Source organism: Vipera berus (genome assembly GCF_964194415.1).
Source record: "Vipera berus genome assembly, chromosome: 4".
Classification (NCBI taxonomy): Eukaryota; Metazoa; Chordata; class Lepidosauria; order Squamata; family Viperidae; genus Vipera; species Vipera berus.
In genome coordinates this window covers 22,546,065-22,567,275 of record NC_138206.1, presented here as the reverse complement: position 1 = coordinate 22,567,275, position 21,211 = coordinate 22,546,065, and the positions used below count along the sequence as shown (strand labels likewise).

Sequence of the window (21,211 nt, the reverse complement as noted above, 5' to 3'; positions counted from 1 at the left end):
GCGCCTGTTACTCGCCCCAGCTTCTGCCAACCTAGCAGTTCGAAAGCACGTAAAAATGCAAGTAGAAAAATAGGGACCACTGTGGTGGGAAGGTAACGGCGTTCCGTGCGCCTTTGGCGTCTATTCATGCCGGCCACATGACCACGGAGACGTCCTGGACAAACGCTGGCTCTTCGGCTTTGAAACAGCCCCTAGAGTTGGAAACGACTAGCACGCATGTGCGGGGGAACCTTTACCTTTACCTTATTATTCCTTCATTTGCTATAAGTAAAATCAGAGCAAAATCTTAAACATGCTGGCCTAATTTTCTGAATTTTTAGAGTTATCAGAGTTGATGGTGCTCTCTGAGCTTAGTTGTTTGATTGTTGATGTTTCATTACCTGCTAGGTAACATCATTAGTGCTAGTGAATGTGGGAATTGTTTATGTACAGTAGTTTGCCCTGCCAGTTTCCTGAATTTATTGAATGCAATAATATAAAACCCTGTAAGGATGAGATTGAGTTAATGTGATAGGTCAAATATGTCACTTTTCTTTTTCATGAATCCATAATTTTTCTTTGGTGTACCAATGCAGGCACTGGAATACAAGGATGCAGGTATGCGTGCCCACTGCCTGTATGTGCTTTATCTCTTTTATGAAGCGTCAATATTTATTATTTATTTATTTGATTTTATATACTGCCCTATTCCCGAAGGACTCAGGGCGGTTTACAGGGCGAGTTAAAACAATACAAATAAGTACACTTTAAAATAGAATTAAATAAGACTAGCCCACAATTACACAAATTAAAATTAAAAATTAAAATTAATATTAAATTAAAATTTAAAATTAAAATTATAATTTTAAATGTTCTTGTATTGATAATTATTTTTACATTTCTATTTTATTACACCGTAAGCAGCCCAAATTCGCCTTGATAGTGAGATGAGCGACACATGGATTTAACGATTTCATTGTTGTTGTTGTTAGTTGCGAAGTCGTGTCCGACCCATCGCGACCCTATGGACAATGTTCCTCCAGGCCTTCCTGTCCTCTACCAAACCCTATGGACAGTACCAAAAGGCAAAACGATTTCATTAAACAAGCAAAAAAACCGGGTCTTCCGGGGCTGTAGGGGTCGCTGTGGGAGACGCCGGCCTTCTAGCTGCCCTTCCTTCTTCCCTCTCTCCCCACTCCGCACCCCCCCTCCCCGTCCGCCCGTCCTCTCAGTTCGGTTATCAGGAAGTGTCTCCTGGAGACGCCGGGTCTGCTTCCAGTTAGAAACAGGCGGTGGTTGCTGTTGGTGGTTCCGGTGGCTGCTGGAGTGATTTGGGCGTGGTGGCATCATGGAGCACATTCGCACCACGAAGGTAATAATGTTCTCCCTCCGCGCCGGCTCGTTCGGCAGTCGGTTAACTGGGAGCAGACCCTTAATTTGTGGCGTGGCTAATTTCTCCGGCTGCCCAGGCTTCTCTCCGGTTCTTCTCCGAGTGCGGGCCTCTCTTAAGATGACCAGGATACGCTCCCTGTAGGGCGCTCTCTTTCCCAGCGTGGCTGCCTCTCCAGGTGTTTAGAATCCACAGTCCCCAGAATTCAAAGCTGGTCGCCTGCGATTTCCGGGAACTGTAGTTCCAACACATTTTGGGGGTGCGATATTGGGGGTGACATTGCCCTGGCTCAGGGGTAGGCAACCTCGGCTCTTTTATGACTCATGGACTTCAACTCCCAGAATTCCTGAGTCAGCTATGCTGACTCAGGAATTCTGGGAGTTGAAGTCCATGAGTCATAAAAGAGCCGAGGTTGCCTACCCCTGCCCTGGCTGGTGCCTGGTATTTTGTTGAGCGTTTTTTGTTGTTGGTTTGTTGTTGTTTTTTTTTGGAGAAGGCAGACTGCTTTCTGGAGAGGCTTAAAAATAAAATAAAATAAAATACCGGTGGAGCTCCGGACGGCCCCCCCCCCGACCTTCGCTCCTTCCGACGTGACCTAAAAACATATTTATTTGAACAAGCCGGCCTGGTCTGATGGGTTTAGGGGTATCTTAACGTTTTGTATTAATTTATTGAATTGGGCTGTTGTATTTAATATTTTTTAATTTTTATATATTGTATTTTATTGTATTGCCCTGTACACCGCCCTGAGTCCTTCGGGAGAAGGGCGTTATAAAAATTAAATTAAATTAAATTAAATAAATAAATAAATAAATAAATAATAAAATGGGTTACATATCGGTTATTTCCAACTAAGGGTTGATAGAATTGGAATTGTGCGGCCTGTGAGACATCTTGCAAGCGTTGTTAGTAGCTTCAGTCTCTTCTTGATCCGCTGAACATCATTTTGACAGAGATTCTTTCAATCCCTGGAAGCATATGTTAATGAAACCTAACTAGCAGGCTTATCAGCCGCTTTGTCTTTGCCTTAGATTTTTCCAGGCACTAGGATCTTAAGGACTCTCCACAGTTAGTTGTGATCAACATCACTGAAACCCACTGTGTAAATTGTGTGCCACCCAAGGGCACTGCATAGGGTAAGCTGCCACAGTACCATGATTAAAAAAACTTCAAAGGACACACAGTAGGCAAAGATGGATGCTCTTCTTAAAAAAAAAATCTTTGTTTTCATTATTTATTGGAAGTTAGCAATGTGATTTTGGAAACTTACTTCTTCCAAATTCAGCTTGTATTTTATTCTCATACCATGTAATGTTGAATTCTGGATTACAAAATCTTGAGCATTAGTAAGTGAGATAAATGTAATAATTCAGAAGTCTGAGCATTTTTCAGCACTGTTGTTTTTGCTATTGAAATAACTTTTTTTCTAATTGCTTGGCTGCTGCTGTTTTTCCCCCTGTATTTGTTTATCAGTTGCAAGTAGCAATTCAACTGTATAATCTTGCAATAAATCTGCTGGTATTTTATCATTTTCTAGGTTTGCCTCCTTTTTTATACACTGTTTAATGTTTCGTCATTATTCCATATGCTGTTTTACTTTCAAATTTAGCAAATTAATTTAGCAAACGAAATGATGCTTTTTTTAATGGTGTTGTGTCAACAATGTGTTGTACGTTAGTGCTTAGCTTCTGCCTAGCTTCTGTTTCTTCTGCATTCATGGTTTGAGCGTAGACATGGATTAATGTAATATTGATTTGCTTTCCTAATTTCAGTGGATTGTGGCCTAGAGCAGGTGTTTTATCTTGGCCTATCCCAGGCTCAAAGTATTTCACAGTGGAATCCAGAGGACACTCATTGTGATCTGGCTCCAAACAAAGAGCATAAGAGCATCCTCTTCAATACTTTTGATATTTAGAAAACAATCCATGCAGACGGTCAAGAAATAACTATATTGCTATGAATTTTTAGTGTACCGTACAGGACAACTTTTTGTGCAATAAATAGTTTGGTTTCAGTTATGCTGAGCTGTTGTTGGTTATTTATTTAGTTTCATGAGATACACTGCTTTTTTTTATGCAGGTTGAACAGGTAAAATTACTAGACCGATTCAGCACAAACATCAAGTCACAAACAGGAACTCTTTACCTTACAGCAACTCACTTGTTATTTATAGATTCCAGCCAGAAAGAGACGTGGGTAAGGAGACTTAAGATTTTATGCTGCATTCTTTTACACACACACATTTACAGCGTGTGACATTTATATTACAACTCTAAAGGCAGTCCTAAACATGGGAGCTGAGTTTGTAGTAACTGTTTAGCTGCACATCTTTATAAAAATTTTCTTTAAAAGAATATAACATTTTTCTGAGCTTCACTGCATCTATATTTCAGTATTTGAAACAAAATTAACCTTTAGCTGCAGTCTCCTGAATGAAATCAGTGAGGTAAATTATACCTAGGGTATATTTTGCACCTAAACAAAATGAGAAATCTCCATTGAATATGCTTAAAGCTACTTTTCAAACAGAAAAAGAGCAACAAGCAACTCTGATGTAATATTATGCTCATTATAGTGAACATGTATGCCATCTTGTGTGAACCTGATACTGACTATATGTATTGGTACTGCAGCTTTCAGAATGCCCACAAGCATAGCCATTTCTGAGAGATGTAGCATCAGTACATCTGGAGATAGCTGAAATGGGAAATACTGGTAGAGATTTTTTATGCACCCTCAGTGGAAACTAAAATAGTTGAAAGAGCATTATCTGTATTGTTTTAACTTACAGTTTTTGTGGTTTCCTGTATGCTGTAGATATTACACCATCATATTGCTGCAGTGGAGAAACTTGCTTTGACTACTTCTGGCTGCCCCTTAGTAATTCAGTGCAAAAACTTCAGAATAGTTCACTTCATTGTTCCTAGAGAAAGAGACTGCCATGATATTTATAATTCTTTGCTTCAGCTCTCAAAACCAGGTAAGGGGACAGTTTTTTTCATTTCAATATGTTTAGTACAGAGGGTTGTTTTGCTTATATTTTGAAGAACTAGACAACAAAGGTCAGACTCATTTTTTTTTCTTTTTCCCCTCCTCCTGTTTTAGCAAGATACGATGAATTATATGCCTTTTCATATAATCCAAAGCAGAACGAGGAAGAGAGGGTGCAAGGCTGGCAAATCATTGACCTCACAGAAGAATACAATCGGATGGGTGTGCCTAACTCTGAATGGCAATTATCAGATGCAAACCACGATTATAAGGTAATAGGTTACTTGTGCATTCATGATGCATCTGTTAGTTTTTTAGTCCTCTCATATTTTACAAAGATCGAATAGATTTTTTGAATACCAGAACGGTTGCTTTCATGTTAGGGGAGGAACAGTTAATGATTTATTCTCTTCTCTTTTCAGAATTCTGTTTCAAAAGCACTGTCTTGATTCATACAACTTTTTAATAATTTCTTTGAGTCAGGGTTAATGCAACTTGTCCTTAACTGGGTGGTTGGATGATCTGCAAGAACTATTCAGGCGGTACACATAAAAGTTGAAAAACAATTCGGAATATCTCTGTTTAGACCTGTGGTTTTGTTTTTTCTTTCCCTGCTAACAGAGATCAAGATTAGACTGGAGATTGTTAAACAGGATGCTATAATAATGATCTAAAACCTGTAATTGGCAATATTTTAACCATATTTTCAGCAACAATATATTTGTTAAAAAAGCATTTCTCAGGACCTGGATGAACTGATTTCCATAATATAGTATTAGCTTTGATAATGACTTTGATGATTCTCTGAAGAATCTTTTTCAAATTAAAAATGTGTTATATAAACAAAAAGAGTGATTGATCTGCCGAATAACATGTAGCTTTATTTTCAGGGGAAAATAATTGGGAGACTTCTTGTCCTAGAGCAGGGGTCGGCAACCTAAAAAAGGAAAAGAGCCACTGGGAACCGGTTCCATCACAAATTAAAAAAAGTGGGAGCCGCGTGCGTGTGTACATGCACGCGCATGCGCAAAAAACATTTTGCGCATGCGCGGACGCACGCGGTTGCCATTTTTTTAAAGTGAGATGGAACCGGTTCCCGGTTGCCCGACGGCGACAGCCCGTCTGCAAAGCTGCCGCTTTCGGCAGCTTTGCAGACGGGCCGCGGCAGCTTCCTCAAAGAGCGGCGACGCTGCCCGTTCGCGCGGAGGTACGCGCGCACCTCTCCAAAGGTTTGGGGAGGTGCGCGCGCACCTCTCGGAATGGGCAGCGGCGCCGCTCTTTGAGAAAGCGCACCTCTCCAAACGGGCGGTGCCACTCTCCATTTGGAGAGGTGCGCGCGCACCACTGCCCGTTCGAAGAGGTGCGCGCGCACCGGGCGGCTGGGAGCCGCAGGAGACGGCTCAAAGAGCTGCATGCGGCTCCGGAGCCGCGGGTTGCCGACCCGTGTCCTAGAGCAATGGAGCGGCTTGACATAGAGGTCATTTTAGTCTGGCAGGCAGAGGAGGAGGGAGGCTCTTTAAATTTTCTTCCAATCACTAGTTTTGCTAATCTTTTCCCTTTTAACATTATGGTGGTAGGTAAAGGTAAAGGTTCCCCCGCACATGCGTGCTAGTCGTTTCCAACTCTAGGGGGCCGGTGCTCATCTCCGTTTCAAAGCCGAAGAGCCAGCGTTTGTCCGAGGACGTCTCCGTGGTCATGTGGCCGGCATGACTAGACCCCAAAGGCGCACGGAACGCCGTTACCTTCCCACCACAGTGGTCCCTATTTTTCTACTTGCATTTTTACGTGCTTTCGAACTGCTAGGTTGGCAGAAGCTGGGACGAGTAACAGGCGCTCACTCTGTTACGCGGCACTTGGGATTCGACCTGCCAAACTGCCGACCATCTGATCGACAAGCTCAGCGTCCTAACCCACTGAGCCACCACGTCCCTATTATGGTGGTAGCGCTGAACAAATGGTAGATATGCCCAGTCCCCAGAGTTATGGGTCATGTGATCAAAATTTGGAGTCTGCCCACGCGTACTAACTGCAGAAGGACAGAGACAGGGAAGAGATGGGTGGGTGGAGGGTTTGAAGAGGAGACAGTCCCTTACTCTTAACTAAAACTCAGGGCTGGGAGGGACCAAGCCAGGAATGCCTTGGATCAGGATGAGTCTCTCACCTAACTATTGGTGGGGTTTGGTTAATGATAGTAACAGGAACTGCCAGGATTGCTGTTGCTAAGTGATGCAGTCATATTGTGGTTTACAGCTGCATTGCTTACTGATGAAATTCTGATTCCAATTACCATCACAACTGAAGGACTACTTGTAGTAAAAACCTTTGTCATGATTACATTACATAGTGTTATACACAAGGTTGGTCAGCTTTCCTTTTGTGACATATCTTTCTTATACTTTGGTCTGGAGATTTCCCCCCCCCCCCCCCCGATTGTATGCCTCAGGCCAAAAACCCTGGCTCATTTATGACTTGTGGATTTCAACTGCCAGAATTCCTGAGCCAGCCATGCTGGCTCAGGAATTCTGGGAGTTGAAGTCCACAAGTCATAAATGAGCCAAGGTTCCCCACCCCTGTCTCAGGCAAATGTTTATGGTTTTTCATGTGTCTTGTATAATTTCTCTTTTCCTCTTTTGTTCTTGGATATTTTTACTGATATTTTCATTTTAAAAATGGTTCCTGTTTATGTTTCTCAGGTCAACTTTCATTGCAACTAGTGAGCTGTACTCTGTGAACTTTTTCTTCGTAACTATATTACATTTGTATTTAAAATGTATACAGAAATAGACATATTGCAGAAGGGAAATAGGGAAATCCACAAACAAGTAATGTGTTAGGATTACTGGTAGAAACATTCATCAGTATATATTTTTATCACACAATTGCCCATATTTTCACTTACTATTTTTTTAAAAAGATAGTCAGACTTTAATGTTTTAGTAATACTTTGTTTTTAGTTTTGAAGAACCCTGGAAATTTGAATGGACAGTTTTAATCTAAACAGCTCATCTTAGCTCTGGCTTTTATCACAAACTGTTGGGGAACTGTATTGCCTCCTGTAAATCTGTGGTCAATTGTTACGGTCCCATTCTTGATCATTACACTCAGCCAGAAGAGATAGATAAAACTGGATATTATTGCATTTGAAGCTGTATTGTATTCTCTCATTCCTTTCCACTTCAATCCATTTTTCCGATGTTGAGAACTTTTAGATATCCCAATGTAGATGTTTCTGATAAAAAATGGAAATTGGATATACAACATACCAAACATGAATTTTGTTTGTAATTTCTTTTTTTTAAAACTTCCACAGATTTGCGAGACATATCCTAGAGACCTTTATGTTCCCAGGAGTGCAAGCAAGCCCATAATTGTTGGCAGTTCTAAATTCCGAAGCAAAGGAAGGTTCCCTGTGCTCTCATATTATCATAAAGATAATGAGGTATAGTCTGATTTCTTTTCAACGCACGTATCTAAAGGCTATTTTCCAGTACAGGAAAAGACAAAGTGGGTAAGTACAGTACTCTAGGTCACTAGATCTATCCTAGTGCAATGAAAGTGGATGCTACTAATGCAAGTAGTCCTTGACTTACGACCACAGTTTGGACTGGGATTTCAGTCGCTAAACAATGTGGTCATTGAACGAGTCATCACTTGATCACACTTGGTTTTGCAAACCATTTTTACTGCTATTGTTAAGAATCTGGCTTCCCCAACTGACTGTGCCTTAGGAAGCTGGCTGGGAAGATTGCAAATCGTGATCACATGACCACAAGACACTGCAATGGCCATAAATGTGAGCCAGCTGCCAAGCACTCAAATTGATATCACATGACCATGAGGGTGGTCATACCTTTGAGGACAAGTCATAAGTCGCTTTTTCCAAGGATGTTATAACTTTGAATTGTTGTTAAATGAGCAGGTGTAAGTCAAGGACAACCTGCAATAATAATAGGACTGGGTATTTATGACTATAATAATTTGTCAAACATAAAGAAATATAGTATTAGTTAGTGTCCTTAGTTTTCTATGAGTATTAATGTAGTAATTATCCATGATTAGAAAACTCACAGATTGGTAATCCTTTCTGTGAGGAATCAGTAACCTACGGCTAAGCTAGCTTGCATGATCACAAGAAGCAAGTGACATATTGGTCAATAACAATCTCAGTGACACTGATGCAAATCAGCTATATTTGCAAATATACTTCTGCCGCAAATGCAAGCTGTATTTATGTTTTAAATCTATCGTTATAGAAAATCTGAGCATATTCCCCTCCCCAAAAACGTTTTGCAGGTACAGATTTGAAACCCTGGAGCCTTGGTTTTCCCTTTTTTTTGGGGGGGGGGTTACATTGCAAGATAGCTACACAGAGACTTACTGTTCCAGCTTTCATTAGTTTAAGTGTAAACTTTTTTTATATTTACCCCTCTTCTTTCTCACCAGGCTACCATTTGCAGATGTAGTCAACCTCTCTCAGGATTCAGTGCCCGATGTCTGGAGGATGAACACATGTTGCAGGCAATAAGTAAAGCTAATCCCACTAACCACTATATGTATGTCGTGGACACCAGACCAAAGGTACGTTTGTAGATTGCTTTTCTTTTTCTCCCATTCCGTTTTGACATTCTGGCTCTCTTTACTCTTCATTTTTATCACTTGTTGTGGTTTTCCTGTTTTTGATGTTTGACTGCCCAGAGTTGCTGGGTATCAAGCAACATATACGCGTAATAAATTGTTCTTGTTATTTCCTATCTACCTACTGATTTTCAGTACTTTATAAATAGGATCATGCAGTGGTTCACATTCAGTTTGAAAAAAAAAGTGTTTTGAAATGTGTGGGATTGCAACTGCAGCGCTGTCAGGAATACTTTAATGCAGCCATATCTTTTCCTTATATGACAGCTGCACAGTTCCAGAAAAGATTTGATTCCTTTGGAATTGGAGATAGGTGCCCTAATTATGATAAAAATAATTGAGCAGTGAGCAGTGGAATAGGATGACTTTCTCAATTCGATATTGTTCTACTTGTGAAAACAATCATGTTTATTTTATTTTCCTTAGTGTGGGAGATGAAAATATAGTCCCCTCCTCATATAATAAGATGAGGCTGGAGCAAACGTGAGATAGGCCCCACAGTAGTGATTTAAAACAAAGCTTTGACTTGAACTTTATATTATTTCACAATACGAACGAACTATTTGTAATCTGATGAGCTTTGTGCAATGTGAAATCACAAAGTAGATAGTTCTATGTATATTTGGAACATGAGTATTGTAACTGTGGAAGAAATAGGGAACTGAAAGTAGCTGATGGATGCTGGTTCCAATGTACACGGGTATATGTGGAAAGTTATGTTCAGCAGAAAGTATATGTGGAAAGTAGGTCAGCAGGGGGTCAGTAAGAGGTCAGCACAAGTTAGCAAAAGTCAGCGGACCACCTGACTACAGTCTTAGAACAAGAAAAGGTATAAAAGGTTAGGAGTGGACCTGATTGATTTGCCATTGGCCTATAGCTGTCCTACTGGAATTTGCTATAACCATTTGGTCCTCATTGCAATGGCTTATTAATGTACATGATGATGTGTTACTATGCTTGCTATGTTCCTCTGAATCTTAAAGTAAGAATTATTGGTTTGTGTTGCTGTCTCTTGTCTTTTCCATTGGGTTTTCCCCACGACATTTATTTTCTTTAAATTCCACGCTGATTTCCAAAGGATCTGAGTGACTTACAGGAAACTAAGATATCTGAGGGTACTGGGTTGGGAGTCAGCATGGCTAATCATTTGAGTTAGAAAAAAAATCATGCAAAATCACAATAGACCTAAGTCTTAGAAGCCAAATCATAAAAATATAATTTTCTTCTGTTTCAAGTACATATGGTTTAGAATATATTATACAAATTATTATAATAGTTGTATATTACTTTGTTTCCTATACATGACTATACCTTCTTTTTCTCCAAGCTGAATGCAATGGCCAATAGAGCAGCAGGTAAAGGGTATGAAAATGAAGATAATTATTCCAACATTAGATTCCAATTTGTTGGCATTGAAAACATCCATGTAATGAGATCAAGCCTGCAAAAGCTTCTGGAAGGTATGAATATATGTGCCCTTCACTAACATTAAACATTTCTTGAGTACAAAATTTACTCTTGCACAAAAATGATTTCGCATAAATCTAGCTCACATCAAAGGATTTATTGAAATAGTATATTTCTCATGCTATATATATATATATTGCTAATGTGAAATTCAACTTTCTAATATTGTGAGAGCCTGTCCTCTTAATGATTTCCTCTGTTGAATATATTTCAGTTCAATTAAAACAGCCATATTTTTAATATAAACAAGGCAGAATCATTGGTAATCATGCAGTATATGCATTTAATCATTTATGATTTCATTTATGTATGGATTATTTCAGAAATTATTAAAGCTTGCCTTCCTAGTAACTTTATTAAATATGTATATGAATGTATAAATTATATAAATATTTAATATGCATAAATCATATGCTTATTATAATATATATATATATATATATATATATATATGTGTGTGTGTGTGTGTGTGTGTGTGTGTGTGTGTAAATTTTTTTTTGGCTTGCTAACAAAGAATAAAGGCTTGTTAGCAAGCCAAAAAAGTTTACACAAATATGAGCTGCCACTGCTGTGGCTACTGCCTGTAGATGGCCTTGGGCTAGGCTGAAACAGGAAATAAGATTTGTCCTGTGTCTGGGACTAAGCAAGTGTATTCTGAATGCTTAACAAACATTTAACACACACACACACACACACACACACACACACACACACACACATTAATATTTAAATACTTAATTGTGGGAAGCTACCTAATTGGAATCTCATGAAGTTATTCCTTCATGATTTCCTTTGAGTTTAGCAGCTGTTAGCATTATTTACAATATCTGCCCATCTGAGGAGACTGAGGAGTCACATCATGTCAAACAAGTACATGGCTGCATTGGTAATTCCTTATAGTAAGTATTTAAATTATAAAAGACATATATATGCATTCTAAACAAGAGGAGCATTGAGGATTCAAAGCTAGTAATATGATGGATGCACTCCTTTAAAGTAGAATTATGAAGAAGATAATTATGTTATTTTTATAGTATAAAAGAACTGTTTACATTAGATTGCTTCCACATAAGTAACAATGAATACAGGAAACCAGAGTCTGAGACAGATTGGGACATAAACAGGATATATAAAAGAAACCAGGATAGGGAAAATACTTCATATGCTTAACAAGTTCAGAAATTCAGATTTCTTCATATAGTTGCTAAAATCCACTTTCGATTCTTGCACAAAGAGATGCTACTACTGCATTTGAATTTATCTGGGTTTCATTTTATTTTAGTTTGTGGAACAAGAGGCTTATCAGTCAATGATTTTCTGTCTGGCTTGGAGAGCTCTGGATGGCTGCGACACATCAAAGCAGTGTTGGATGCTGCTATCTTCTTAGCTAAAGTAATTTGCATTTAGTAATTTGTCAAAAGTTGATATTCGTATTATCCATTTGAGAATATAGATGGCCTTCAATAAGCACCATCAGATGAAGGGAATTTGGAAATTTCATTTCTGAAGTCTTCAGCTCTTCAAGGATCCATAGATCAGTAGCAGAACATGTGTGTTTAAATAGAAAATACCACATTCTGTTTGGGAATTTGCCTTTTTAAAAAGAAGTGTATATATCATGGTATCAAGACTGGCCACTGCCTAACTTCCTAAATAAGTCAGCTATTATTATTTATTAAATGTATATGCTGTTCGTGTTGCATGTATTAACTAAATAATATTTAGTTGGTAAGCATTCAAACCTGCCATAAGGCAATCTGTTAATGTTCCTAAAGTAAAAGAGACAAAACTGTCAGCTTAAGCAGTGATAATCATATTTTGGCATTAAGGCAAACAAGGATCCGTGGGTTGAGTAATTCTTTTATTTTATTTAATTTATTTAATTTAATTTGTATACCGCCCTTCTCCCGAAGGACTCAGGGCGGTGAACAGGGCCATAAATACCAAAATACAAAATTAAAAACAAATTAAACCTTAGTGCCCAAATGTAAAAATAAATTATATTAAAACAATTAAAACCCAAACCCATCAGACCAGGCTGGCTTGTTCAAACAAATAGGTTTTTAGATCATGTCGGAAGGAGCGAAGGTCGGGAGCCTTTTTACTCTTTTCCTCAAGCAATCGGCTGTAAATAAACGTTGAACAGTTAGGTGGGATCCAGGGATAAATATGTCTCGCTGTCTCAGGGTGATTATGGGGAATTCTGAAGTCCAAAAATCTTAAAAGTTGCCCAAGTTGAGAACACTGGCCTATAAATATGTTGAGAGTGTATTCCCAGAATTCCTTTCCAATGTGACATAGATTATAGATGGTTTGGTTCTGCGTTCATGTTGGCTAGGTTAGAACCTCTGGGAGTTCCATTTCTAGCGCATTTGGAGTTCTTGAAAGGCTGGAGTGGATTAAATATTAAATAGTTGAATTCATTTTCTTTGTTATATCCAGATCAGTAAGTTTTGTCCTTTTCACAGGCCATAGCTTTTGAGAGTGCAAGTGTATTGGTACATTGCTCTGATGGCTGGGACCGGACATCTCAGGTCTGCTCCTTGGGTTCCCTATTGTTGGATCCCTTTTATAGAACAATTCAAGGATTCATGGTAAGTATGCAAAGCGAGCTTAAGTCATATTTGGCCAATGCTAAAACTGACCAACTTGTATTAAATTTGCAGTTCAATAATTTTGTGTTTGAGATTTACTCATCTGCTTAATAGTGGGGCTATTGAACATAATACTGTGCATTACTGTTCAAATGTAATTACATTATACAGTGGATACTGATTCAAGTAATTCTTGAATCAGCAAGTTTCAGATATTAAATACACAAGCGTTTTAAAATAAGCAACTTCAAAAATGTTTCAAGCGGATATATTTAGATTTTCTCAATAAATGGAAAAAAGATTACAAGCTATTGATGTGTTTTGGTGCTAATTTTAAGTTGTAAACATGCAAGTTGAGTCTGTTATATTGGATAACTTGAACTAGAGATTTTAAAGATCTGTTTGACCTGTGATTACCTCTGTGCCTCGTTTTTTAAATTCTGTAATTAATGAACTTTACAGTATTATTTAAAATCTGCATTTTTGTTTTTTTTACTTGTGGCATTTGTATGGAAGAGCAAAGATATATGTATAATATAGGTAATCTTCACTTACTGACCACAGTTGGGATTGGCATCTCCGTTGCTAAGCAGTACGGTTATTATGATGTCACATGATCACACCAATTCCTTTCAGTTCTGGCTGCGATCGTTAATTACATGCAGTCATTAAGTGCAATGTCATGTGACCACAACTTACAACTTCCAGCTTTACCATTGGCTTTGCTTATTAGAAACTGGCTGTGAAGGTCGCAAATGGCAATTGTGACTGCAGGATGCTGCGACTGTTGTAAATATACACTGGGTGAGAACACGTGACCATGGGGACACCGTGATAGCCACAGTGTCGAGGACCTGTCACATATCTCCTGTTTTAGCAACAGTGTAACTTTGAATGCTCACTGAACAAGTGATTGGTAAGCAAGGGCTGCTTGTAGTCCTCATCTTCCAGCCTTGGGAAACCTGTTTTGCTTTCTCGATTGAGCTAAGAAATCCAGAATGAAAATGGCGATTTGGGAAATATTTTTTTTAAAACTAAAACATAAAGCATAGTACTTGATTAAAAACTGATACATGATTTCTTCTAGGTTTTGGTGGAAAAAGACTGGATTGCTTTTGGACACAAGTTTTCAGATAGGTAATGTTTTTCACTGTAAAAAGCCTACACATGTATTCTTTATGTTATTGCCTTATTATGTTAAAATTAATATGCAGTGTATAAGCCTACATATTGTAATTTTCTTCAAACCTATTTAAGATGGAAAACATTTATGCTAGAATAATCAATTGCTTTTATATACTATCCAAGATTTTATAAAGATTGAAAAAATAAACCTGAGCAGCCTTGTTTCCAATTTAATTAACTGACTTAAAACTCTTAACTGATCAGATTTTTGGGGTGCTGTACAGCCCTTTCCTAGTTTTTTTTTAGCAGGTTGCAAGTTATGTTCAAATGGTTGCACACTCTCACACTATTTTTCTCTTGCTGGAAGAGCTATCCTTATTGCAAAGGGTTTTTTGGTGAAACGACATAAACCCCTAACAATAAGTACCTTTCCCATTATTACTTGCATAGATGCTGCACGAGCTTAGTTTTCTCCCCATTCTATTTGTGTTGTGCTTCTAACTGAAGTTAAGCTTAAAATTTTATTTTTGAATCACCAAGGTCTAAATGCGGCACACGCTGACGTTATTATTGTGGTGTATTTCAGACAGCATTCTGTTCCATGCCATGGATGAGGAGCAAATCATTTCTGTATGCCCTAGCTAGTGGACATGAGTAGGACAGGAGATAGAGCAGGCACACTAATTTTACCAGAGTGGGTAGCGCTGAAATTTTTCAAGATTTCTTTGGAGTTGGGTGACTTTGATTCTTTTGGAGGATTTGGGGTTTTACGTTAGGTGTTATGGATACCCAAGTCTCTGGAAGGCTTAAAGCAATCATTTTCTCCCTTAAACCCATGCAATCCACCTCCTCCCGCAAAGCAAAGGCAAATACTGCCTTGGTGGAGCAGTGGGCTAATGCCTCCTTAAGTAACACCAGCTGCCTGCAATTAGTGCAGGTTCGCATCCCACCAGGCTCAAGGTTGACTCAGCCTTCCATCCTTCCGAGGTAGGTAAAATGAGGACCCAGACTGTTGGGGGCAATTAAGCTGACTTTGTAATAATGCCACTTGGGGGTGTGTGTGAAAGCCCTAATAAGCAGGCATATGCATAGAATGAAGGCTATTGCTAAGCACATTTGATTTGTGCTTAGATTGTAAGCCGCCCTGAGTCTTCGGAGAAGGGCGGGATATAAATGGGATTAAAATAAAAAAAAAATATTGAGCTTTGGCCAGTCTGGAGGGCCCTGGGAGTCATAAGGTATCAGTCACCCCAAACTCTGTGATGGACTGGTTGTGAAACAAGCCAGGCTCTCCAAAAAGCAGCTTGATATGGAGTGCTACATTCTTTTGCTGCAGCCTAGCGAACGTGCCTAGAAGTTCTTTTGCGCCTGAATAATAATTTTCCCCGTCAACTGTGTTGCATAAAATGTAACACAAAACAAGGTTAAAAAAAAAGGAAGTTTCAACATTTTTTTTACCAGCCTTTATGTGTAGCCATAGACTGCGTAGTGAAAGTTCCTCATATACTATGGGAAATGCATCATTTTTATCTCTCATTAATTGACATGGAATGTTATATTTTACAGATGTGGACAACTGGATGGTGACCCAAAGGAAATATCCCCAGTGTTTGCCCAATTTTTAGAATGCGTCTGGCACCTGACAGAGCAGTTTCCACAGGCCTTTGAGTACAATGAAGCTTTTCTCCTTCAGATCCATGAGCACATCCATTCATGCCAGTTTGGAAACTTCATTGGAAACTGCCAAAAAGAACGAGAAGAACTCAAGTAAAACTCTTAGAACAATTATATTAATACGAAACTGAACTTCTCAGTTTATTCCTCCCTCCTCCCTTGTGTTTTCCCCCACACACACCATTTTTATGCTACAATTAGAAAACTTCCCACTGTACTTACAGATCAATATAGAAGGGAAGTCCCTGTCTTCAGACTTATAGCCTGAAAAAAATCACTGTCTAAATTATGGGAGGAACAACAGTTTAAAAATAAAATAAAATTTTCAAAAGGAAAGGGAAAGAAAGGAGGGGAGAGGGGAGGGGAGGGGAACGTTGTAGCAAAAGAGAAATAAAGAGTTCCTGTACTTGGTCTTTCTTTCTGCTAAGCCTAATGGAACAGCTGCACTTTACTGCCAAAAGTAGTCAAAAGAGTTTCCCCTTAGGGCTATTAAATATTAAACTATCTGATAAAATCAGTGATGGAAATCAAGCTTTGCTAGGCTGAACAGTGAGGTGAAGCTCTTTTAAGTGCTGATGCTTAGAATCATTTTTCAAATGGAAACTCCCAGTATATATGTTTCGGGGGGAGGGGGGGAAAGCTGCTTGTTTGGATTTTAATATGTGCAAAATCTTCTTGAGAGTAATATATATTCCTTTAATATAGAAGAAAACCACATGAACATAAGTCTTCCTTCAATATCTTTTCTTTTCCTCCCTTTGATGGCCATTTAACATCCTGAAATTCCTTTCAGTCAGTTTGTTGGGTAGGAGCTTTGGAATGGACTAGATATCTGTATTGTATTCTTTTTTGTGCTCTTTAAATTAGTGAATGTTAATGGGGTAGGGATGGGCAGGAAGGCAGCGTTAAACACTTCCCTTGTAGTTCGTAGTTGTAATTAAACTCTTTTCTTGATGCCTGCTTTCTGGTCATAAATATCCGACATTTTGTGTACCTCGATACAGTATTGATATTCCTCAGCCACTGACAAGTGTTTAACTCTAGGCTCTTCTTATCTTAAGATTGAAAGAGAAGACTTTTTCCTTGTGGCCTTTTCTTTTGGATGACCACAGGAAATACCTAAATCCAATCTACAATGAACGTTTTTCACAGTCACTTATAGTTCTGGAGCCGGATACAGCCGCCTTTAATTTTAAGTAAGTTTCAATTATGCGTTTTATGTCCCAGGACCTGAATTTGGGAGCATTAATATAGCATTGTGTTGATACATACAGGTTTTGGAGAAACATGTATCATCAGTTTGATCACACAATGCATCCCCGGCAATCTGTACTCGGCCACGTGATGAGCATGAGTGAGCAAAATAAACAACTGGAGAAAGATATTAAAGAATTGGAAAATGTGAGTATTGGCAACTAATTTCACTCCTGACTCTAAAATAGGGCCACTTTTCCCCTCAGAAATCATTTCTTTATTCCAAAATTAGAAGTGATTTTAATCTCCATTCATTGCTTTGCATTGTATCTGTAGCTTGAGGACGGTTGTTTTTGTTTTCTGCAATTGGGTATAGAAATGAAGATTCTACTAACTTGATATCCAGTTGCCTCTTTTGATTTTTTGTACCAGTCTCCAGTACTAGCATTTTTAGTACTTTACAGTGGGTAGCTGATTGTAATAGTAAATCGGTAAAATCACTTCAGTCTAGAGTTATCAGGAACAAGAGGATGGATGGATGAACAATCGCTCGTGACCTCCCGTTTAGACTACTGCAACACTCTCTACATGGGGCTGCCCTTGAGGACCACTCGGAGGCTTCAGCTGGTGCAGAATGCGGCCGCGCGAGTTGTGATGGGGGTTTCCCGATACTCCCATGTAACACCTCTACTCCGCGAGCTGCATTGGCTTCCGGTTGCCCTCCGGGTGAGATTCAAGGTGCTGGTGATGACCTATAAAGTCCTAAATGGCTTGGGTCCGGGATATTTGAGGGAACACCTGCTGCCAACATCAAGTTCCCTTCGTCCAGTGCGCTCACACAGGGAGGGTCTTCTCAGGATGCCGCCAGTAAAAGACTGCCAGCGGATAACACCCAGGGGGAGAGCCTTCTCTGTGGGTGCGCCTGCCCTCTGGAACCAGCTGCCCATGGAGCTTAGGACTGCCCCCGACCTTCGTTCATTCCGCCGGGACCTGAAGACCTGGCTCTTTGAGCTCTCCGGCCCAGGCTGAGAATTTTTAACTGGGGTTTTTATTTTTAGGGATGATTTAATTTTTTTAATTGTTTTTAATTTTTGTACTGATTTGGTTTTAACTACCCTGTAAACCGCCCTGAGTCCTTCGGGAAAGGGCGGTATGTAAATCCAATAAAATAAAAATAAAAAAAATTATGGGGAAGCAATGGGTGAAACTGGAGACTTAAAGTGAGAGAGAAAAACCATATTTAGTCCCTTATATCTTCAAGTAGAGGGTATTAGGTTAGCATAACTGGGAAGTGCCTCCAGTTGAGATTAGGGAGGCCATTACTTGTCAGAGGAGACAATACTGGACTACATAAACCAGTGACTAGACTTAGGTACAAAGCAGTTTCCTATCCAGAAGATTGGAAACTAGAATATGTACTGTTTATTAGTATTGGGACGGATGAAAGAAAAGAGATAAAAGCTACTAATCCTGAATCTTTTTTTTTTAATATTAGAAATTGGACCACCATTTACACAAGGATTTTGATGCAGTCTTTGCGAAGGAACCATTGCAGTCTGTCTGTCCCTCATCACTCTGCTTTAAGAAGGAGCAGCCTCTTTTACACGAGAATGACTGTATTCGGACAATAGAGGGCTCCAACACAGCAGACAATCGATACAGCGAGTACATGGAAGAGTTCTCCAAAACAGAGCCTAGTGTTGTCAGCCTGGAATACGGAGTGACAAAAATGACCTGTTAAATGTCACACAAAGCAGTTCTGCTTTTCTGAAAAGATTGAAGTTCAAGACAGGGCATTGTGAGTCTGATCTCTTGGAATGTAACCAAAAACTAATGTGTGCAATGGAAAGCTTCGTTAATGTAGACTAGAGTGCATATTTAGTTTTGAAAATGTCACTCTTGTAAGAGGTAATTGAATTTAACAATGTTGAAAAGGATATGAAAAACTTAGGAAATCTTTTGTGGGGAATTGGGGAATGAAGTTGAATGCCATAATAAATTGCAGCTACACTAACTCATTCCAAATGTTCACCAGTTTTGGTCCCGATGGAGTCCTAGTCAAAGTAAACCCATTGAAATTAGTGAGATTTAAACAAGCCAAGTTTTCAGTGAATCGACTAACATATGACTACTTCTAATTCACCCAGTGTGATTATTGCCAAATAGTAAATGATATTTGACTGTTTGCTTTTAGGATACAGACAATTTACTGGCAATGATGAACAGCTGTATATAAATGTAAAGTGTGTGTGTGTTCCTGTTTAATCTATTGCCTGTTACAGTATTTTTAGTGAAATCTACATCATTAAGTAGTATCAAGGTATTAAGAACGATGTTCATATATATTTGTTCTGCTCATGTTTTGAGAGCAGCTCATTTAGAATATCTAAAATATGCTTAGTGACTTCTTTAAATTATTCTCTTTCAAAACAGTACCATGAGATTCACATCAGTAATTATGGAATATAAATTTCTTGTATTCAGTTTTAACCCATTATAAAAGTAAGAAATTTTTTTTTCTCTCTCTACTTTATGATGAAGCTCTAGTTATAACGAAAAGGGGAAAAGGAGGTTTCTTACCTGGTTAATGAGTTAAAATTGCAGCCCTAAGGCTGTGTATCTTCCATATACTTCTGTCCAACTATTGGAAGTAAAGTTCAGGTAAACTAGGAATATCACATGTATTTCAAGGATTGGAATACCCATTTCCAAGAATAGGCTATATTTCAGAGTGGCCATATTTTTAGGCTTCTTGCAATTATGTATGAAATAGCTTGAGCATCCAGTGAAATAGAAAGTAAGACCATACCTTGTTTTTGATTGGATATATTTGCAGTTTCCTGCAGGATTTTAATCTGTTTTGTAAATCTGCTTTAAAAGGTGCAGCTTAATTTGAAATAAAAAGCTTGTTATTCGATCAGTAGGATTACCACATTAATGTATTAGGTGAATAAATGTGAATTACTAATCAAGTAGCCACTCTTGGGTAAAGGTTAAGAACAAACTAAAATTTAGGTTTACAAGTCAAAATGACTGCAGAATCTTTGATGTTTTGAAAATATATTAATGTTCACATTTACTGTCCAGGACAGTATCCAAAGTCACAGGAAACAGATCTCCAGTTAAGCAGAATATTTAGGTAAAAGGTATGCTGTGTATTCGTGTAGGTGAATCAGTGTTTTTCCCAATATCTTTGTTTTTACTTCACCAGAAAAATGAATGGATTTGCTTTAGTGGGACCCTGTCTCTGTTTGCTTTCTCCCAATTTGTTTTTATTGTTCAAATGAAGAAAAGGAAATGAGTATTGAAAGCTGAGATGGTAAACATGCATGCCTTGGGGATATCAAACATCCCAGGTGGTATAGTAGGTAATTTGTACCTGAGGGACCAAATGCTTATTACACAGACAGTGAAAATTAGTTTAGTTTTGCAGTAATCACTGAAGGCAGTGTGAACAGTACTGCCATCAGGCTACATAAACCCTGACACAGTCGGCTGCCTAATTCTGTCTTAATTGGGATTCAGTCACATAACAGGTGAGAAGAATCTTACCTGGAACACTTCAAGGGTCACATAAATGTATCAAGAAGGAATAAGTGGCAAAAATTGTACTTTTTGATATTGTTGATGATAGACCTATTTAACTACAAAAAATGGTTAAAAGAAAAAAGGGATCTATCATTTACCTAAGATACGGTGCATTGTCATGTATTTTGCCTGTTTAGGTATTGTGCAGATTTTGCACAGTCATTTTGAAAAATATTAGGGCAGAGAAATGTGGACCTCTAGTTGTTTTACTGTCTAGTTTTTTTCCTACAGATTAATAATTGCTTGTTACCAGATATATTGAAAGTATAAGACCAAACATTGTATTACAAATTATTTCTTGCAATTGTCTTCTGATTAAAAAAAATACCTATGTATAGCCGCATTAATCTTGCTGAACAGTTATAAAAGTGGCTTCTTGAATCAGTTTCAATAGTAGAAATGCAAGTCTTTGGATTATCTGCCTCTACAGGCATTTGTTTTATATTCCACTTTTCCATCAGGAGCTGAAGACGGTAAGCATCTATTTTCCTATTTTCCCCCACAACAACAACCCTGTGAAATAGGTTGGGTTGAGAAAGAGTGACAACCAAAATCACCCAGTGACCTTTGATAG

General features: G+C 38.6%; 1 protein-coding gene across 1 annotated transcript; it reads left to right on the top strand.

Moving 5' to 3' along the window:
* The first annotated feature begins 1,182 nt into the window (after positions 1–1,182).
* Positions 1,183–20,970, top strand: MTMR6 (myotubularin related protein 6). Its single transcript, XM_081326687.1, has 14 exons — positions 1,183–1,351; positions 3,449–3,565; positions 4,187–4,349; positions 4,475–4,632; positions 7,671–7,799; positions 8,804–8,938; positions 10,323–10,455; positions 11,745–11,854; positions 12,931–13,056; positions 14,144–14,193; positions 15,748–15,948; positions 16,917–17,051; positions 17,130–17,256; positions 18,545–20,970. Exons 1-14 carry the CDS (start codon positions 1,328–1,330, stop codon positions 18,788–18,790), a joined length of 1,854 nt encoding a protein of 617 aa, XP_081182813.1. The 5' UTR covers positions 1,183–1,327; the 3' UTR covers positions 18,791–20,970.
* The last annotated feature ends 241 nt before the right edge of the window (positions 20,971–21,211 follow it).